The following is a 22,297-nucleotide window of genomic DNA, read 5'->3' on the forward strand; positions in this document are numbered from 1 at the left end:
CACACAAAGCCCCCCTGACGGAGCAGGAGCCAAGGGAAAGTGGATTAGAGTTTGTCCTTAGAAACGGGGGGGGCTCGTCCGCGACGATCCACAGTTACCCCCCTAAGTCGGGCGACCGCCGACTTATTCAGAATTGAGAGGCACCGTAAGCTGGCCTGGCGGGGTTTGCATGAAACAGCTCAGCGGACTGAAGGTAATGGCTTTCTCTCTACAGTACAAGTTTTAGAGAGATCAGGACCCATGCAGAGATGAACCTATAGGAGGGAGGCGGGCTGGTGGCTCTGGCCTGCTGGGGTCCCTGTTACTGTGGACAGGGCACGTGCCAGGGGCCCCTTAAATGCTCAGGCGCTACCCACTCCTGCTGCTCTCCCCCACACTGGACCTACTACCCCAGAGCTGCAGCACCAGGACCCTGAGAAGAACTTCCGTCGCTCATATTAGCAATTTAGCTTCTCAGCGGGCAAAGTAGGTGCAATAAACCTCTAACTCAAGACGAGACAAAGTATATATGCACTAAATGCATAGAACCCACCATATAATTAAAATCATTTAGCATATTTTATCCTATATTACATATTTGGTATATGTTAGCAGTTGCTTTCATGTAGACCAGCACAACATTTTTGTTTTCTTAAGTATATTAAATGTGTTAAACATATAGTGACATATACACCAAGCAGTCAGTGCGCTGTAAGAATGGACTGGCTGTCATTAAACCTGCTAAGCTCTTTAAGTTCCTCTGTGTCGCGCTTGGCTGATGAAACAGCTTCACCTCAGAGGGTGAGCCGAGCGGCACATCTGTTCCATTCAGAGAATAGAGAATGCCTGCTGGTCTCAGGAACGTCGCCGGCGTTCCCAGTCTCCCCTTAATGAGGCCCTGCCTGAGTTCTCTGCTCCCTTCTGTCTGTCACACCGCCTTGCCCTGATCCGCTTTGGGCTTAGATACCTGCTGGGCTGTCCGTCAGCGCAGCCGCCTCCCCTAAGCCTCGCACCATTGCCCTTTCTTCCGGTTTGATCTTCTGACTTTCTTCTTGAAAGCCCCTGAGTAAGCCATCATCACAATGGAGGAAGGCAAAGGTTCCCTGGAGAATCGCTGTCCTCAACTTTACATGGAGAATATAGACGTAGCAGAGGGCTACAGAGGGTTTAGAGCTGTCTGCTAGCACTGTGTGTGTGTGTGTGTGTGTGTGTGTGTGTGTTGCACGTACCATAATCTTTCTTGCAGTACTTCTTCATGTTGATCTTCAGCTTTCCTTTAGATGCTTTGCAGTAGGAATCGCAGTCTGTTAGAGAGAGAGAGGGCGAGAGAGAGATAGAGAGAGAGGGAAAGAGAGTGTGTGCGTGTCACAGGGCAAGAAAACAGGCGAGTTCAAATGAAAAACGAGAAGACAGTGTGTGACGAAAACAGAGACACTTCCTCACACAGACCCTGTGTCTGGGAGCCATGCTACACACACCCATCTGCCCTCCTCAGTGGGTCCCTAATTGAGCAGAGAGTCCCGCGTCCTTTAGCGAGGCAGCACACAAAAGGCCTTGCGCTCTGCTCTCTGGACGTCTCCAGCCTGCCTTGCTCTGACGCAAGACCTCTGGGACCAACAGCATCCTAACCACCCATCCGGGTTTTTTTTTGGAATTTTTTTGCGCCATGCTAATTTCTCACCCCGCACCCCTGCTGTCAAATCGCTATTATGGGACCCGTGAAGGCCTGCGGGTCAACACCTCCCCCTCCTACCCTGCGACCTCTCTCCTCCGACCCTGAAGGCTATCTCAACCTTTGGCATTTATTGGTTCAGCACCCAGGGAGGTGACCGGGTGTGCAGTGGAGGGGTAGTGCGTGCAACACAATAGGAGTCCAGGGAGAAAATTAGCAGCCTGTGAAGTGTTAAAAAAGGAAAATAATGATCACCGGCTTCTAAACACAACAAGCATCTCATAAAAGGGGTTGTGTGGTATAGTGCCTAATGGATCAGGTGTCAGAGCCAGTTTAAGCACCTCTGGTGTCTTGCTACAGAGCCCAAGTAATACCCATACCAAACCCCACTAACCCATTCATAAAGACGACTGAACTTTTTGGGATCAACCTCGCTGTGCCAGAAAGACAAGGGGCTGCTAATAGCTAGCATGTGTGTCACCCCCCTTCTGCCCAACCCCCTCTCAAACAGCTTCTATTTACAACATTTGAAACAAGTGTGATCTGGGATTTTTTTTTTTTCCTGTTTCATTCCCGCCCTCCCACACTTTGACATGCTCGCTCTCTCTTCTTCTAGATGGATGGAGCAGTGTTGGGGGTGGTGTTCTTTGGGGTTTGTGGGGGGGGGGGGTCCTTTCAGCTTGTCTGCGTGTGAACAAACCGCATTGTGCTGGCGAGACCCTCAGTCTTGGCCTGCTTTTCTCTTTCTTTTCGAGTCCCTTTTCTTGCCATCTGAAAGAGGTCGCCCCGACAACGGCCAGACGAGAAAAAATGCAGAAGAGGAGTAGCTCTGTGGGATGGGGGTGTGGACAGACCCAGGGGGAGGGTCAGGGGCTCCCACAAACAGCGAATCAGCAGGGACATGAATACAGTACGTTAGAAATGGAGACTGAAGAGACACACTGAGTGAAATTGAAGCGTACGCGTAGCGGCAGAATTATTTGCATCTCAATAGGTTGCTATGGAGACGGTGGCTTTTGTTTTCACGTAGCCCCCATTTAACGGCATCGTGATACTCTTCTTTGATTGGCTTTCAGTTCTCGCTAGCAAGTCCGCAAGGCCAAGCAGGGCACGCGAAGGCTGGCACTGGGCCGCTCGGAGCGCCCCGCGGGTTGGACATATGTAGCGCCTGTGCTGCCTCACCGCTTGGCGGGAGGCGGGGTTGGGGGCAGGGTTAGCTCGATCGCCTGCTGCGGCTGTCTCACGGAAGTCCATCACCTTAATGTCTGTTTGTCAGGGATGAAGAGCTTTTGAGATGGAGTTGAGTCCTGCCGGCACGAGAGGCTGCGGGACGGCCCCTGCACTGGACACGTCCTCTCCCCGGCCCTACTTTTCAGGACCTCGAGGACGGAGCGACCTTTGTCCCGGGTAAGCGTGGGTGATTCAGCACTACCTTGTTCTCCGTCAGCGTTTCACAGACAAGCGCCGACACCCTTTCCTGCAGGGCCTCACTGGCCAGAACCAGACAAACACACAGCCAGCCAGGCAGGGTTCCGGAGTCCAAAGGAACTTCGCAATGACCCCGGGTCTGTTTTCAATGGTCCTCAATTTCAGCAGGCATTGTGTGTCCCCCCTAACCACTGATCTGGGGACTGTAACAACGAGGTGTGAAAGAGCGCCCGGGGGAAGGCTTTCTGTTCGCACAATGAGACTGATTGAGAAACAAATTGCTGCAAATAAAGCATGTAATTAGATTATAGCCAGAGCCCCCAGCTCCCGCTGGAGAGCTGGAACACTGCCAAACTGGACCACGCCTCCTCTTCCCCCGCTCTCTCGCTCGTCCTCATCTCTCCATCTTTCTCGCTCTCCTTTTCCAATCGCAGACGGAATTCGGGGCAGGAAGAGGGCGGCTGGATCCAGTTTTGCTTTCGGGACTTGCAGGGTTTGTTTTGGTCTTGGGCAGGGAGGACAAAATCTTCATTACAGTGCACACAAGGCCCGTCTTGTCCCGGGCTCATTTACACTGTGATACACGTGTCCAAACTGCACATTAACAAGAGAGTTTCTCATGTTAAACGCAACCCCAGCGCCGTGCTGGTCTGTGCTTCTAACATAAACAACTATTTAGTAAAACGCTGGCAAAAAAAAGTCACGTATCATTGCTACCCATTCATTTGCCATTTTCTGAAGAACACTCTGTTTTCTAGTGTTTTCCGGAATGTGTGTGTGTGTGTGTGTGTGTGTGTGTGTGTGTGTGTGTGTGTGTGTGTGTGTGTTTGTGAGTGTGTGTGAGTGTGTGTGTGAGTGTGTGTGTGTGTGTGTCTGATGGGGGTCTGGGTGTAGAGGCTACAATCACCATCTTCCTCTATGTTTTGTCTAAGCTGAGCAGTTGAAGCTTCCTCTCATGCTTTGCCTGTCACCACCTGTCCGTTCCTAAGTGCTAAAGACAAATTAATATCCCTCTATCCTTCCCTCCCTCACTCTCTCTCTCTTTCTGCCTCCATCTCTCTCCACTTTTTCTTACCTCATCACTAGCTCATGCAGGCACCTGCTCCACAAATTGTACGTCTTCTCTCTCTCTCTCTCTCTCTCTCTCTCTCTCTCTCTCTCTCTCTCTCTCTCTCTCTCTCGCCTTCATTTGTCTCTTCTTTTTCGTTTCTTTCGTTCATTTCATCCTTCCCTTTTTCTCCTACCTAAGTCGTGGACTGTAGAGGATGGGCAGAGTGGGTAGATGCCTTGATAAGTGGCCACATCTGTTTGCAGTCACCGGCTGGGTGAGCTCACGTCTTTCTCGCGTCCTTCCCACGTCCTTCCCGCGGCCTGCTCCGCCGGGGGGTGAGCCGCAAGCAGGGAGATCTACACGTTCCCATCGTGGGAAGCTTGGGTGGTCCTCAGGTCCATTCTGATGGAGACACCCAGGCATGTGTGGGAGTGCGTTCACACCACCGTCCCCCACGCTTGATTTGGAATGTCGGCGTTGCCGTGGAAGGTTGCCCTCTACGCCGCATGGACCAATCATTCTCTGAGAGACGCGGCTCCACTCTGCCTTGTTCAGTTATGGCGTCTTTTGGAAAACAACTGCAGTAACTGGACTCTTATTTTCTAGTTATACAAATGGTTGTTTTAAACTAATGACTGTAATTTCCTGATGCACCCTGTAATACTTGTAAAGCTCAATTTAAGATCCACAGATTTAATGTCACTTTGAAAACATCGTGATGGTCCTTTGTAAATGAAAACTCTTTCTTCTCTTTCACTCCCTCACTCTCTCTCTCTCTCTCTCTCTCTCTCTCTCTCTCTCTCTCTTCCTCTCCCCGTTTGTCTGGGTGTTTATGTGGGTTGAACACGTCCCTTCTGCACTATCATTGATGGACTATGAAGGAAAGACACACAGAGGGTAGCAGAAGCATCCAGTACACCCTGAGCGCCACTCAGAGAGCGTTGAGAAAAGCCGAAGGAATAAAGGGGAAGGAGACACTGCAGGGAGAACAAAACCAACGCCTGCACAAGCAAGACTTCTGAAGAAGGACAAAATGGAGATCGCTGGGGGTCCTAAGAGTGAGAGAAGGAGGGTAGAAGGTTGCTAGGAGAGGAGAGGGGAGGGGTTAGGGGGTCGGGGGTCTTAGCGGCTCTGCTGTCAATCTTATCTGTCAGTGGAGCATTAGGACCCGCGATAGTCCGCGAACAGCTGCAGCGATTTTCCGCAAACCAGGATTCCGCCATCCGTGAGAATGATGAACATTTCTTCAGCGAAGCATTTTTTTCCCCGCATGGACAAAACCAAAACATGTTCATTCATTCCAGATTTCCCTTTTTTTATGATAAATAAACTTCTGGTAAATAAGTCACGTGATCAAGACTCCCTCGGCTGGGTAATAAAGTAAAAGTTGGGCAACATATTTGTGTGCATGCAGGGACCGTTTGAATATTTAAAGATGCTAAGAATAATTTGGCAAACCCTGGAAGTAAATTCCAAATGCTGGAAATTATATATTCCATGTTCTGGAAAACTACTCTAGGAAGATATTTTACCAAAAACAAAGTTCCACAATTCCACTTCCAGATTATGGAGGGAGGGCTAAATCTAATTTGTGGGATCATGAAATGAACTGGAACACGCCACAGGGCGCGAGCTCTTTAACCGCCCACTGTGAGCCGCTTAAATGAATTAATTGGAGTCAGAGTTAAAGATTAAAGGAGCGGGCGCTGCAAGGCATGGCTAATCGATTCAGAGTTTGGGAAGGATGGATCAAAAAATAAGCAAATAAGGCTCCAGAACGCGCGTGCGAGAGACGCATCGAGGCGCGAGCTCAACGTTAGCGAGAGCGTGCGAAGGTAAAAGAAAAACACTCACCTGCGGGTTCCTCCGGCGTGCTCGCGGTGGTCGTCGCCGGGGCAACCGGGATTTCTGTGGCCGAGAGGGATGCAGATAGTTAGCGGATGATCTGGAGCGCAGGTAAGAATCTCATGTAGAGGTGAATACAGTAAAGTGAACGCAGAGCTAAGCGGGGTTATGCTTACTTTTGTTTTCATACTATACAGCACATACGATATTGCTAATAGACTTTTAAAAAAAAAAATTGAAATAAATTATTTAAGTTAAATAAATGTAAAATATAAAATGTAATAAATCTGAAATTAAATAAATGTAATTATTATTGTTGTTGATATTATTATTTACATTTATATATCTCAGTGATATATATATATATATATATATATATATATATATATATATATATATATAATCACTGAGATATATAAATGTATATATATATAAATATATATATAAAATTAGCTTTTACAGTCACTCACACGCCGATGAGTATTTATTTTATTCATTATGTATTTTTATATTTTTTTATAGGTTATATAAATGAGTCTTATATGACCAGTTCCATGTATTTATGTGTCCTGACAGGTTGGATGTTTAGAAAAACGATGTAAAATTGCTGCACGTGGAACACCTCCGTTTGCTTAAGCCGCTAAAGTTTTTATTCTTCCGCTTTCCGTTTGTCTTTTAAACTTTTACATTACATTACATTTAACACGGCCGCACGCCGGCAGTGAGTTTAACAGATAAATGACTGATAAACGGAAATAATTCACGTGGAATGCATGGGATAGACAACAGGACTGGACTGAGCCTGAGGTGAGGAAAGGCCTTTAGCGGGATAGCAGGGGCTTTGTACACGCTGAAAGGGGTCCTTGAAGGGAGAGGCGAAAGACAACAGTACCAACACTGACTCAGCAACACGCATGAAACATGCGTGAAGCCCTGGCGTTTCTGCCGGGCAAAGCCCACCTCCTGTTTAACACTGCCTAAGGTTTCCATTTGTATATAATGACTGTAAATCTTACTGGCAGTCTAATTAGAGCGTGGTATTAAGTTTCCTGTCATTTTCACGCCAGCTTTTTCATAAGATGCAAGTTCAGTTCTGTACATTTCCACAAAGAGGATTCAATACAGGTAAGGTAAAGGGGCTTGATCTATGCCCAAGCCTGGCCCAGTCCACGTTCCTGTGCTAATAAAACAGAAACATATTACTCCGCAATTATGAGGGAAATGAAATACTTTTAATTAAAGCACAAGGATGTCTGTTATTCCGAGTTTCACACATTCATGCATATTTTCCCAGGAAAGGAACGCTATCATATTCCAGTGACTTCACAGTTTTAATTGAGCTCATTGTGCTCTCTGCCGGGACGAGCTCCGGGGTGACCGGTTTCACTTCCAGCTCCGTTTGAGTTGTTACATTGACAAAAGCACCAGCTTAAACATTTGGTTGCAGAGCTGCTTCCAAACCAGCTGTTTTCATGGCATTGGCATGTCGCTGGCATTACGTTTGGAACTGGTGAGGCAGGATCTGCCCGGCTGTCTTTTATTAGAGCCACACAAAGCCCCTTCACATCTGCACGTGTGTCATTAGCTGTCTGTCATGGAACTTTGATTGATGAAGAGCACTGCGCTCACAGAGGTGTTGTGCTTTGGGACACGCGGTCCTGTGGGGAAACGCTCAGAACGTGTGCCTGTGTGTGTACCACGCACTGTGTGTGTAAATGTGTGCCTGTGTGTGTACCACGCACTGTGTGTGTAAATGTGTGCCTGTGTGTGTACCACGCACTGTGTGTGTAAATGTGTGCCTGTGTGTGTACCACGCACTGTGTGTGTAAATGTGTGCCTGTGTGTGTACCACGCACTGTGTGTGTAAATGTGTGCCTGTGTGTGTACCACGCACTGTGTGTGTAAATGTGTGCCTGTGTGTGTACCACGCACTGTGTGTGTAAATGTGTGCCTGTGCATGTACTGTGCGTTATTTTGGTGTGCCAGCTCGTGGTGGTTGAGAGGGAGGCCGCATACTTATACAGGGAGCGATGGGGGAGCGACTCTGCTGGTATCCCTTGGCACAGCGGTTGCAGGTGATACCGGTCACGCCGTCTTTACACGGGCATTGGCCTGTGGTCTGGTTACACGTTTTGCCCGCTGCTCCCACGGGATGGCAATCGCACGCTGTGAGGAACAGGAGACAAGAAGTGAGAGGACACACACACACATCCACAGTACATCCAGAAGTGCAGGTGAGCTGTAGAGAGAGTAGAGCTGGGAACCTGGAGGTGGTGGAAGCAGCAGAGCGTGTGTGTGCGTTTGCGTGTGCGTGTGCGCGTTTGCGTGTGCGTGTGTGCGTGTGCGCGTGTGCGTGCGTATATTTTGGCAAGCATGCATACATTTTTTCAAACATTTATTTAAACATTTAATACAAACAATTACGTTAAACAGCTTTGGTTTCTTTCTCTGACTGCAGCAAAAAGTCACAATAGTCACTATAGTAAAAGCCTTTGAAGTTAAATTTTTAAACAAACAACAGATAAATAGTCTGTTGGCACTAAGGTCTTCTAATAATGTTAAGTGCGTACCAGGTCCCTGAACTGAGAGAAACACCTGCTCTGGTTGTTTAATCTCAGAACTGCAACTTTGTGATTTTAAAAACCAAGTGTTTTTTGGCAGTCACCGATATTTATACACAATGTTCAGATAATATTGCTTCTGAAATCATTCAGCAAAAGTCCAGACTGTAAGAACAGCCATAGAAGAACATTGCTGCAGCCTGATTGGAGCATTTGTGCTGCAAAACCATGATCGTGATTGGCTGTTTCATAATTTTTCCTGTAGACCTTTGTGCTGATGCCAGTAGGAGGCTGTGGGGTTTCCTCTGTGTATGGGAGGTCTGACTCTGCCACATGCACTCTGCTCCTCTCCTCTCACACTCTCTACTGCCTTCTGGAAACTTCTTTCAAGTGAGCTTTGGCTTTGTGTTTGCCCACTGTGGGTGGTTACATAAAAGTTATTCCAGAAATATTTCATATTAGTGTCTCCCTCCCTTACATTCCCGTGTGGATGTTTATGACCAAGTCCTAAACTTTAAGTAAGGACGTGGAGGGTATTGTGCTGAGGGGTTTTACCGTTTCCCTGACAGCTTTGCTCAGTCTAGGAAAGAGTTTCTCATGTCTGAGACAGAGCTCCAGTTTCCCTCTTATCTTGACAGGAGGAAGTGCTTTGTTCTTCCTTATCAGTGCCAGACCAGTCAAGAGGTTGGAGTTAAGGAGCTGCTAAACCTTATGTAGCAATTAGCATCCAATCTTGTCAATCTGTAACTTTCCCTAAAGTCACTGCGTCTGATCAGGGATCCTGAAGGCTTACGCAAGGCTTTCTTGCTGTGGTAAATTTAAGGACAGGAACCCTGGAACCTGTGGAGGGATTCGGCCTGGAGGAGGGGCCGGGGGTATCAGGGGCAGCACCTGTCCAATAACTGTCCGAACGTGACCTGTGTGACGAACGTGACGTGTTGTGCCAGTGGGCAAATGGGGGTTGCACATGGCCACCAGGTGAGACGCTCACAAATCCTTCAGTTCCTGCTGTCTGATAAATGCCTGCGGGGAGAGCTGAAGTGGCTGACCACTTAGCCATGAAGTGCCGGCGCTCCTCACGAAGACTGAGAGGAGATATGGATCTCTCTCAGGCCCCTTCTGCTCTCATGCCTCTCATTCCAGGAACTCCTTTGGCCCTCTGAAACCCGACTGGAGGTGTTTTAACTGGGTCACGTAGGGGCCGGCCGAACCTAAGGTTCCTGGAGCTACGAAGAGCAGAGCCGAAATGTCTCCCTGCTCCCAGAGGGGGGCAGACGTCAGCTGAAACCAGGCACAGAGGGAGTTTGTGGCGTTAAAAACAAGAACGGGCGAACTCAACCGAAAGCGGAAAACCGTGAGCAGCCGACTGGACGGGTGGAATCCATTTCAAAGAGATTCGTTCGCAGTGACTTCATGGCAGCAGAGCAAAAAATGGGAGAAGTTGAAGCCTGCCAGTCCGTTGAACAGAAAGCTGGCGTTTGAAGTTCAAACTCCTCTCCCCTGTTAAAAATCTTCCACTGGGAGCCAGAAGTACGTCTGATGCTCGGCTAGGGAGGGACCAGAGCAGTGTGAGTTGCGCCGTGCAGTGATTAGGCTTCACACTGTCCCTCAGACATGTCTGAAGATAATAAAAAGGACATGCTAGCAGACTCCTGCTGTCTGTCAGCTCTTAAGTAGGGTATCGAAGGTTGCTTCTGCAAGGCACTGTGGCAGGTTTCCGACAAGGCAGTGAAATGCTGTTGGTGGAGACCGTAGCTCAGTGATAGCTAACAATAACAGAGCAACCGGACCCCTCTGGGAAGTGTAAGCTAGTATGCAGTTTTATACTTTACATGCTGACCTCATTTAAACTAGGAGCACTAATGAAACACTGATTAATGAGAAAAGGGACGTAATGTATACAAATGTTTGGAGCTCCCAGAAGAAGTGGTTATTGGCGCCACGTTGTCCATTTGCGCAGTGACCGTGCAAGACAGACATAGACGGACCCTCGGGTAGGCCAGCGATTGACACATGACTTACACAACCACACACGGTCACATCAAAGCAAAGCAGAAATTCACTTTAGCCGTTTTCTTTGCTGAACAATTGGCAATCTGCGCTGAACGTCAAGGGCTGTTGGAGAGAGGAGGGGAAAACACAACTTTACGTGGTATTACAGTGTTGAGTGAGAGAGCCAAGGGTCTTCACTAACTAAAGGCACACACTGGGTTCAAACAGAACACAACGTCATTGTCTAGCAATATATATATACGTGTGTGTGTGTGTGTGTGTGTGTGTGTGTGTACTTATTTATTCAGGGAACTTGCAGAGAGGGATGCAGATACAGACAGAAGGAACAAAAAAAGGTCTACTACACAAGGTTTCCTTTCCAAAATTGTCCTGTTTCTTTGGCAACTTTTGTACTACACTGCAATTTTCACCACCTCTGTCCTTGTCTGTATCTCTGACTACAGCACACTGCAGTTACTCTGTGGAATTTCCTGGGAAAAAAGCGCATTTTGGACTGAAGTCCTTCATCAGCTGTGCACACATATACATTTATACATATGGAAAACTCTAAATTTCAGTTTTAACAACCCACCAAAAAGGGCTACCCAGGTGTAGCGTAGCAAACGCCTCACAGACCAGACACTTCTGATATTAGTGCAACAATACCAGCATTCAAACTAAACGAGATTTACTGAATTAAATCTGTTTGAAAACAGCCTTTCACATCTTTAGGCTGAAGAGGCCTGACCAGACCAGACCAGAATGAGCTGATCTAAGTGATGTGCACATCACAGACCAGAACAAGACGCACTTCCGCGAGGCCCGTGGCGCGTGTTTACAGCGGCATTTATTAGGCCGACGCTACTAATCGGACGAGGCTAGAAACCCGTGGCAGGCTGCAGCTGAGCCTCATGGGGAAGCCCTGCGCTCTGGACGTTTTGCTTTCGTTTGCTGACAGACGTGGGACATGGAGAGCAAGCATCTGCAGAGTCCGCGGTGTAAAGAAGTCACGGGGTGAAGGGGGGGGGTTTCCTCCCGATATAAATAGCAGCCCAGCCTGATCGTCGTCAGCTGAGAACCACGCATGTCGGCGCGAGAGCTCAACTAGAATTGAACACGTGGTGTGTACGTTTCATGCCTGCTGTTCGGTTCTGAGGGGGGGTATTCATCCATAATCTAAATCAGTTATAGAAAGTTTTGTCAAGGAAAGGTGGCCGATCTCACTTAAAGTTACCTGTCGCCTTCTGCTAAAGCACTAAACTCTCTTGGACGTGAGCATGCGCTAATGTAACTGGACACTGGCTTGTGCCTTGGACACTGTTTGCTTGTAGTTGCCGTGTGTGCCTGACCTCTGGCAAATTTCAGGATTACACTGAATAAAACATTTTAGGTAAGCTGGCCTGGCATAAATGATGATGAAATGTGTTTATGTAGCCTGTTTAACTGAATCTGTACTGAAGAGCAGAGAGAGGGACTAGGTTAACATAACAGTAGGTATATATATATATATACACACATCAGGGTAGGAAGGCTCCATTTCATTCCTTATGTCACCCCTAGAGAAACATCACTGTTTACGACGCTTTACCGATAGCAGTACGAGAATTCAGTGATAAACCCGTCTAAACTAAGGGCTGCGTAGTTACACACGCTGTGCCTTGTGCAGGCCAAGCGTGTGGTAAACTGAAACGTGGACCTCGCCACAGGCCTCGCGACAAACATTACGAGAGGAGGAGGGTGGCTGAGGGGTGTGAAGATGGGAGCGCCTGAGAGAGGGAGGGAGGGAGAGGGAGAGAGAGGGAGGGTCCCAGCGCCGCGCGCCGAAGCACTAAACCTCGGCCAGAACTCCGCAGCGCCAAGCAAACATCAGACCCGCGTTCTCCACGCATGACCCGGGGCAGTTGTTCCACTCCGTTATATCCGCGCGTATATCACTGACCTTGACAGGGGGTCGAATGTGCTTCTCGTTCTCTGCAGCACATTCCCACTGCCCGGGAAATCCTCCCTGGCTTTGGCACCAGCGCTCCGAGAAGCACGAGGGCTGATTAAGATCTCAGAGCAAAGCAAACGGTTTTAATAACACGAAAGAGATCTGGGAATCACCAGGGATCTGTGGATTATGAGTCCTGATTTTAATTGCATTAACCAAAAAGAAAAAAAAGAAAAAGTGAGAATGGTCTCATTTGGTGGTGTTGTTTTGGGATTTTTTTGTAAAACATACTTTGAGCTAATATTAAGAAACTTCTGTTAAGGTTTGTTTAATTTTTTTAACATCATTAATGAAAATTCTAGAGACGTTCTTGGTTGTCCCTCGGTTGTACCTTTGTGTTGTATGTTGTGTGTCATGTGCTGTGATGTCAGACGTATGTTGTTGTGTTGTGGCTGGGTATGGGTGTGACACCCAGCACTGAAACGGCTCTTTTGGGTTAGCCGACTCCTCGTGCCCCAGTGAACCCCACCTCCACTATACCACCCCAACCCCCACCACACCACCCCACCCCCACTATACCACCCCAACCCCCACCACACCACCCCACCCCCACCACACCACCCCACCCCCACTATACCACCCCAACCCCCACCACACCACCCCACCCCCACTATACCACCCCAACCCCCACCACACCACCCCACCCCCACTATACCACCCCAACCCCCACCACACCACCCCACCTCCATTATACCACCCCAACCCCCACCACACCACCCCACCCCCACTATACCACCCCAACCCCCACCACACCACCCCACCCCCACTATACCACCCCAATCCCAACTGCACCACCACCCCGGGCAAGAGCAACAGGATGCTGAGAGGATTGAGCCACCAGAGAGACGTGTCCGAGCACACAGAGAAGTCCTCCGTGCGAGGAGAGCCTGTGTCAGGGTCTGCTCCCCTGTGATGGATGTCTGTTTGCATTCCAGACAGACGGGAGAGTCCAGCGGGAACGTCGACACAGTTTAACGTCAGCGTGGACTTCCACAGAAAAGACACGTTGGCCTTTCCTGTACAGAATATATGTATACTGAGGGTAATCTGTATATGAGGGTACGGAATTAATCTATATATGAGGGTACGGAAGGTGTTTGAAACTGTTTTGAGAACAAAATGAATAACTACACCTGGACATTCTGTAAACCCTCAGTTAAAACTCTCTGGTAACCTAAATGGCTGGGTGGATCTCTGTATGTACACTGACAGACAAACCGTGATGTACCGCCCTGCTGAGGCCCAGGGAAGGCTGAGCTCTTGGATGCGTGGGCTGCAGGCTGGGAAAATAAACAGCATGCCCTCTGCTTTACAGCCCCAGGATCTCACACTGAGCAAACACACACACACACACACATTCAACCTGCCATTTTGATGGATGGACTTATTTATTTATCTATTTATCTGTTTGGCCAAACAGGGTCTTGGGCTTTCAGCAGTGGGCTAATGTCTTCCCCAGCGCTGGAGGCAGGGTGCAGGGACTCCCTGAGGAGAGCAGTGAGGAGAGATTCCCTGCCTGGGGGGTGAGGGGACATTAGATGACAGGAGCCCATCTGTTCTTTCTCTCTCTCTTTCCTCCCTTCTTTCCTGTACTGTCTTTTTCCCAGATCATGTTAGCAGTTGTGGTAAGTGTACAGGTAAGAGCGGCGAGGCAGGTGCCCACACACCTTCAGGGTTCCACACTCTCTCCCTTAAACACTCTCCCTTACACACTCTTCCTTAAACACTCTCCCTTACACACTCTCCCTTAAACACTCTCCCTTACATACACTCTCCCTTAAACACTCTCCCTTAAGCACTCTCCCTTAGACACTCTCTCTTACACACACTCACTCTTACTGTCTGTCTATGTTACTCGCTCCCTTATAGTCTCTCTTTCACTCTCTCTCTATTTTATTCACTCTCTCTCTCTATCTCTCTCCCTTCCTCTCTGTCCTTCCATCACTCTCCTCCCCCACCGTGGGTTCCTCCCCCTCTGAGCTGGATCTGAGCTCAGTTCACACCTCTGCTCTGTTTGTTTGCCTTTTCCTGTCAGCTCCCCCCCCCCAAATGAATCCGAATAACTCTGTGTCAGAAAGATATAACTCTGTGCCCGCCCCCCTCTCTGCTGGCCCTGAGCAGGATGTTGATGGAACCCCATGGGGTGGGGTGGGGTGGGGTGGGGTGGGGTAGGTGGGGGGTAACAGCCCCGGAATGCAGCCGTTCTGTCCCTGCAGCAGCTGGCGAGGGTTAACGAGTTTCAGTCACCTGATACTGTCGATAAGACCAACGGACGACACCGTGGATGGATGCGTTTACAGCGTGAGCCCATAGGGGCGGGGCTGGGATATGTCGTGCGTTATGTTGTGTGTTATCTTGTGCATGTTCTCCCACTCTCACATGACATTGCGAGAGACACAAACAGAAACAGAAGCACATGGCTGTCCTTGTTAGTGTAGTGGCTGGTATCTCTGGCTCTCACAGAGAAGACTGGGGTTTGATTCCCTGGGGGGGAGACTTGCTACATTAAGTGTGCTGTAGACAAACCGCTGACTTGGTGACCCTTTTTAGCTCAGTGGTTAAGGTACTTGTAATTGGAAGGTTGCTGGTTCAAGCCCCACCACTGCCTCTGTTGAGCCCCTGAGCGAGGCCCTTAACCCTCAATTACTCAAGTTGTACTCACTCATAATTGTAAGTCACTTTGGATAAAAGCATCAGCTAAATGCCGTAAAAGTGAATGCGTAAGGAGAGCTGGGCGGAGCCTGTATCTGGGGGCGGGGCATTGGGCCTTCGTACCTTTGCAGGCCTTCCTGTGGGAGATGGGCTTGGACAGGTCTCGGAAGTAGCCCTCCTTACAGTAGTGGCAGTGGCGTCCGGCCGTGTTGTGGCGACAGTTCAGGCAAACGCCGCCTCCGTTCCTCCCAGACAGCTTGTACAGCTCCATGTTGAAGCGACAACGTCGGGCGTGCAGGTTACAGTTACATGCTGCAGGAACACACACACACACAGTCACTTAAACTATATTCAGTATATTACGTTATATATTACAGGGCGTTTTTGGTTCTACTCCAAACATAAGTTTTATTATTGCTCAGAAGCAAACTTCTAGGCTCTGTAGGCTAAGGTAAAGCTGAGATAACAGAAGTGGAAATCTTAGCCATTAAGCAGACATTCTCCAGGCGTCCCCCACTGCTACCTAGCAGGCTGCGGGGGCTCTGCTCCTGATAATGAGGTGGCGTGGGGCGTTGGATCTTGCTGGAGTCCCGTGAGCAGAATGTTCAGGCCATGCTGGCACTTCCCTGCTAATCAAGGCGACTGCCAGCAACTAGCGTAATTAGCCTGCCATGTTTATTTATGACTTGTTTTGTGTGTAGACACGCTCTTATTTGCTAAGTCTCGCTGCACCTCCCCCGCTCATAAATTATTAAACCGTCCATCAGTCAGAGGCACACACACCGCCAGCACAGACCACAACCACACACAGCACTGGTCAGAGGCACACACACCGCCACCACAGACCACAACCGCAGATCGCACTGATCAAAGGCACAGACCTCGCTGGCCAAAGCACTCCTAGCGCTGAGCACAGCGTGTACAGCAAGCTATTTATGAACAATGGACGATGGCTGTTATAATCTGGCAGAAGTTATTCGTAGATTACAGCTGCTCGGGGTCGGTCAAGAGGTGTTAGGAATGTTACAGAGGAGAAGTCCCAGCTACGGTTTCCCCGCGGAGGAGGAGAGCCTGGCCTACAGTTCCTGCTCCTGCTGTAAAAACGGTCAAATGCCATGCCGTGTAATCGGGCACGACGTCAGAAGCGATTGTGTGGGAATGACACCGGGCGTTCTAACCTTGCAAACGTGTAACAGCGACTGTCCAGGTGCGGGACTGCAGGTGGGAAACGGGAGCGGAAGGAAAGACATTTTCATTGCCGGCTCGGGCGTCACTTTACCGTCACGGAGACGCGCATGGACGGGTCACGCCGGGACAGTGGTCGGCGTACAACTTTCTGGCAAGGTTCTGATCCACCGAGCCAGAAAGGGCGGGCAGCTTCAGGAAGAGCCCGTGGGATCAGGGTTGCCATATCCTCCTAAAGCTTGCACGGAAAGGTTCCCAGCATTGCAGGCCGTGTGCAGGGCAGCGTAGCTGTGAGGGGGGGGGAGCCGCATGCCGAGAACTGTGGGTACTAAGCTGCTCACAAGCGTTTGCCCGACTCTCCTGAGAAACTGATCTCTCCTTCCCCTCCAGCTATGGATTACTGACAACCGCTAATCAGACCCTGCTGTACACACTGCCTCAGGCTGTATCTCTCACAGACTGGATGGATGGATGGGTGGATGGATGGATGGATAGACAGACAGACAGATAGACTTCTTGATGGTAATTAAAATGTATGTATGTGCTGAAACCAAATGTTTTCACAGACTCCGAAGAAAAGCCAACCACAGCAGAGAGGCAGCGAGGAGAGCGCTCAACTTTTACCCAAAATTCTGTTCTTCTCGGAGTTACTGCTGCATGCTCGTGACTTGGTTCGGCTTCAGATTGGGAAAGTTGCGCTACAGGAATGCTCCACTCTTCCAACATCTGCACTGACCACCCCCCCCCCCCCCCCAGCGTGGAATTCTGAGCATCAGCGCGTTAAGCCATCGTATATACGAGCTGGTAATGCCAAAGATGTTTCTATTCAACCACAACGACACCCAAAATCCGGCCCAAACATACACACGCGCGCGCGCGCACACACACACATACACACACACACACACTAACACACACACACACACTAATACGGGCAGCAGGAAACAGGCACAGCTGTTTCAATGAAGTGCTGTTTTCCTCACAAATGGGATTGTTGTGATAAGGCCCTGTCCAAGTGAGATACACACACACACACACACACACACACACTTGTCTCACACCTGTCCTTTGGTGGGCTTGCAGGATTCAGGGTGGTTGCCTCTCAAAGGGAGAAAATACAAAGGCTTGTGTGTTATGTTAGGTCTGCCCTTGACTATTGACACACTAACCTTACACACTGTAAACACACACACACACACACACACACACACACACACACACACACAGTGCGGTGAAACACACACACATTCATTCACTTCTCTCCAGACAGAAGGTGGTTAGGGTTATGGGATTACGGGGATTGTTATGACCATGATCTCACCCGTCTCACATACACCATATTCCCTCATGTTCTCACATCTCTGATTTGCTTTCAGAGCCTCTTGCTTATCTGTCCAGATGATCTTCACCATGGCAACACATACGTGGTTGAAAAGTTGCTATATGTAACAGGGCAAAGAATGGCAGAAGCTGTGTGAAGTGTTTGAAAAGCTCCCTGCTATAGGGGCACTTCCAAACCACAGAGTGGGTAGAGAGTGCTCTCTCTCTCTCTGTCTGTCTGTCTCTCTCTCTCTCTCTCTCTCTCTCTCTCTCTCTCTCACACACACACAGGAGAGGGCTCTGCAGACACACACATCATTCAGCAAGCCTGAAGCTCTCATCAGGGTGCAGAACTAAACAAGCTTTTCTCACACATTGCTACACATGCACTTAAGGAATATTAGAGACAGAGAGAGAGAGCGAGAGAGAGAGAGAGAGAGAGAGAGAGAATTAGAAGGGGTGGGATGATTCTTCTGACTTAAGGAAAAGCTAAACCAGATGAGTTTTGTCATTCTCTCCTCTTTCGTTTGTCTTAGCTTATGAACACATACAGGCTTCAGAGCAATGTGTACTTTTGTGTGCGTGCGTGCGTGTGTGTGTGTGTGTGTGCGTGTGTCACCACTGGAACATGACTAACTGGCCCATCTTGCTTAAGAATGTTCCCGTTAGAATCACATATCTGCTTTGTCTTATGTAAAATATCAATTTAAAGATTTCATTCCATGTTTGGCACAGACGTGATGTTTTTCTGTGCTGGGACATGGCAGGGGTCTGACGTTTCATCTCACGGTGAGCAAGACCTGCTCTCTGTCCCTGCCAGCACAGCGCCGTGAGGTGTACTGCACTGTAAAGGACGTCGGCGCTCTGATATTATGCCATTGGCCACTAAGGTGAACTTGTTCCCACTGAAATCCAGCCTGGAATTAATCAGCGTCATCTGCCCTTTGGGGGCTTTGGGGGGGCTTTGGGGGGCTTTTGGGGGGGCTTTTGGAGTGGGTTCAACACACTTCAACACATGGTCTGACCTGCAGCTTCATAAAACCAGCAGAAAGGAAAAAAAGTTATAAGACGTGATTCTGTTACTTGGTCAGTACTAGAGATCAATACGCAGATGTTATGAGGCAGAAACCTGAACCAATCCAAACACACGTTCTGAAAACTCCAGCTCCACACCCCACCTTACTCCCCAAGGAATATTCCAGCCGCGTGGCATGTCCCCTGTCTCAGGTGTGGAGCTCTGACCTCGCTGGCCAGAAGCCCAGGTGTGCTTCATGAGCTCCAGGGTTCCAGCGGCCCAGCGAAGGAGGAGCGGGACTGGCTACAGCCAGCACTCCCCAGCTGGGCTTTCAAACAAACCCACGGCGGGTCCAGGCAACAGCCGGCTGGGGCTTAATCCCAGGAGCTGACCCTTTAAGGAATGTGATTAGTGTCCAAGCCCCTGAAGACATTATGAGAAAATATTGGGTGTCACTGCCCCAGTCTTGTTTTGGTTTAATCGTCTTTCCTTTTTCCCTTCAGGTATTTGTTGTGCGCATGTGTGTGTGTGTGTGTTTAAACCTTTTTTATTACGTGGCACTCTGTTGTATTAGCCCTGGTTACTGTGACGATTCTAATTTGGTTCATCGTCACATATGTTTATTAATATTTTTGTTTATTCCAAATTCATGGTGAACTTGGAATTCAAGAACTCGGGAAGATCTTTCATGTGACTTGTTCCAATCATATTTAGCTATGCGTTTGGGCTCGTTATTTGAAAACACAGCAAAAATAAAAGTGCAAAAATGACACTTTTTATTTCGCTTTCAAATCTAGTTGTTTGTTGGTTGAGACTGCCGTGTGCGCTCAGGAAGGGCTGGTTAACTGGCCGATGATCTCATTAATCGACACGTTAAATCGCCGAGTCGCCAGCAACTGCTGCATTAGGTGTCCCCGTATGACGTTTGGTAAACGCTTCTTCAAAACATGCAACCTTCTTCTTTCTTTCTCTCGAAATGTAACTACAGATGCAAAAAAAAAAAGAAAAAGAAATCCACACTATCAGAGAAACGTGCGCTATAACATACCCGGGGCGTACCGTGCATGTTAACGAGTAGAGATCATGACCCTTAATTGATGGTTTTCTGATCCTCTCCGTAGCAGTGCGCACTCGCGCCTGGCCACCTGCCACACGCGGGGTTTCCGGTGGTCACGCTATGCCGTTCCTGCATGGAGCGAGTTGAGTTTGTCGGGACCACACCGATTCAGAGCTGGTGATTCATATCCTGTGGAATGCTGCTCCGTTTTACAAAGAAATCATCGCGCCAGCTAAATTGCTGTTTTCCACAAAACAATCAACAACTCATCCGATCCTGTAATGACGGCAGCCGTGTCTGCGTGGCCTGATCGGGGTCTATGTGCCGCTGTAACGTGGACGCGTGCTGAGAATAGCTCGCATTTCTCAGCATCATCATCTGTTGTTGTTTCCACTGGTAGTTTTTAGTTTTTAGTTTTCCACATTTGGGCGGCCCTCGTTTTGTTTCTCTCTGGCGCAGCGTAACCGTGTTTGTTGATGCAGAGAGTGCCAGGGGAAAGCCCGCACGCACGCACAGCCAGAAGAAGAACGCTTCTGATGTCCCGTTTAATTACCTTCGTGTTCCTCGGGCAAGACCCGCATGTTCTCTAAGAAAACAGAATCTCCATCAAAGCGATCCGGAATTTCTTCGTCACTTCTATTCATGCGCATATTTTTCAGACATAACACAGAATGTGTCTCTTTACATTAAAACATTATCAGCCTGGAGCACAAACTAATTTTCTTTGAACTGTAGCTGTCACTTTAATGATAGGCCCTCGGATGCGTTGTTATACTTCGTATATCGGTTCCATATTGACGTGTCACTCTTGTTTAGTGAAAACCTTAGCCCGCTATTTCTCCAAGAGGCAAATGAGATCTACGCCAGAACTGGCAGAACCGAGCCCTACGCAGACCCAGCAGGCCCTGCAGCTGAGCAGTGAGGACTCCATGCCAGTCCTGGACGGGCCAGGTCCAGCAACACTTGTACAAGCAGCACACGGTGCTGGAGTTATCCAAGATCGGAGTTGTGCTCCCCTGCAGTGGAGGATACTGCAAATTATTCCTTGAAACACTGGAAATATTGAAATAGTTCACCCTTTGGTGCACATATTTAGTTTTGTCCAGGAGATATTTAAAGTGAAGCACAGTTCTGCTTTTACTTGAGATGGATTAAGAAAGATTAGGTTTAGATTAGGGATTAGGTTTCCATTTGAGTAACTTTAACTCGCTTAATTGCTGTCCATTCGAATACCCCCAACTCAAGTAAGTGGCTTCTGTTCAGATATTCAGAGGTTTTAATGCCGCTTAAATGGTAAAGTGGCTCTGTATAGCAACAGAAGACCATCTGACAGGAAATCAGACTGGCGCCGCCCCAATATAATAAAAGAGATGTTTGAACTGTAGGGCAAAGCAGATATTACTAACACAACATGCAAACCCACACCTCAAACTCACCTCAAGATAATCAGCATATATCATCATACCAGTCTCAGTCAGAAACCACCAGTGCTATGTCCACTCACACACCCGTTCACACCCCACACACACCCACTCACACACCCCTCACACACTCGTTCACACATCCACTTACACGTCTTCACACACCCGCTCATATGCCCACTAACACATCCACTCTTATGGACGCTCACATTCACACACACACACACACCCCTCACACACCCCTCCACCCCTTCGCGGGTGCTCCACACCCAGTTCATGATATTGAGGCATAACCTTCAGTCTTCCCACTGGAAAGGTGAACGGCTGCTATCAAGGTGCCAGAGTGGTGCGGAGGGACACACCTCTCCTCACTTCACTCCTCCCTCTGAGTAATACCACCGAAACACTAACACAAACCTTCCTGATGTAGTCAGATCATTCACATAATGACCTGCACTGTAGATGAGAAGGGTCAATCGTTTTATGTCTTTTTATGTCAGGGAGGTGGGACGCTTTTTTTCATAGTGGGGAGGAGTTGGAATGGCCTTGAAACCAAAAAAGATTTTAAGTAAAATAGGATAATGGAAGTTATGTATGATTGGTCTTAATATATAACCATTACATTAGTGCCATTATTAGCTCAATGGGTATGACATACTAAACATTGGTGGCAAATTAACATTCAAGGAGATGCAAAAATTATTTTCACAGAAAAACTTAAAGGTGCAGTGAGTGCATGACCTACTTCCAGGCAGTCCCTAAGATAAACTGCCAGCTACTAGGCAATGTCATGTATACTAGCATATTAGTTATATAACACACACAAATACACCAAAGTGTTACTTAATAAAACTTTAAAGGCCAAATCTGAGCCGCACTAAAAAGTAAATATACCCTGAGCCTTACTACATTCTCTATTAGCAAAATCACTACTGGAAATAGATAAATACACCAGCAAGACCGCAGAGGTTTGCCGCAAGATGGAAAATGCAAACCACTGGTAAACCTCAAACACACAATGTTCAGGATCTCTGTTTAATAAAACAGTACATAAAATGGCTGGAGTCTCCCAGGCAGATGGGAGAGAGAGTAGGTGCCATGGCAGGCCGTTCTTAGTCCTGTAAACCAG

The 22,297-nt window shown here is 48.4% G+C and overlaps 1 protein-coding gene across 3 annotated transcripts in view; it reads right to left on the reverse strand.

Moving 5' to 3' along the window:
• ntn1a (netrin 1a) overlaps positions 1–22,297 on the reverse strand; it is a 47,938-nt gene that overhangs the window by 1,904 nt on the left and 23,737 nt on the right. For all 3 annotated transcript variants that reach the window (XM_027021940.2, XM_027021938.2, XM_027021937.2), the window contains exons 3-6: positions 15,294–15,482; positions 7,992–8,141; positions 5,985–6,038; positions 1,209–1,283 (exon numbers count right to left, since the gene is read on the reverse strand). In XM_027021940.2, coding sequence (XP_026877741.1) covers positions 1,209–1,283; positions 5,985–6,038; positions 7,992–8,141; positions 15,294–15,482 — 468 coding nt within the window. The remainder of the gene's footprint in view (positions 1–1,208; positions 1,284–5,984; positions 6,039–7,991; positions 8,142–15,293; positions 15,483–22,297) is intronic.

The sequence above is a fragment of the Electrophorus electricus genome, chromosome 1 (genome assembly GCF_013358815.1).
Source record: "Electrophorus electricus isolate fEleEle1 chromosome 1, fEleEle1.pri, whole genome shotgun sequence".
NCBI classification, from domain to species: domain Eukaryota; kingdom Metazoa; phylum Chordata; class Actinopteri; order Gymnotiformes; family Gymnotidae; genus Electrophorus; species Electrophorus electricus.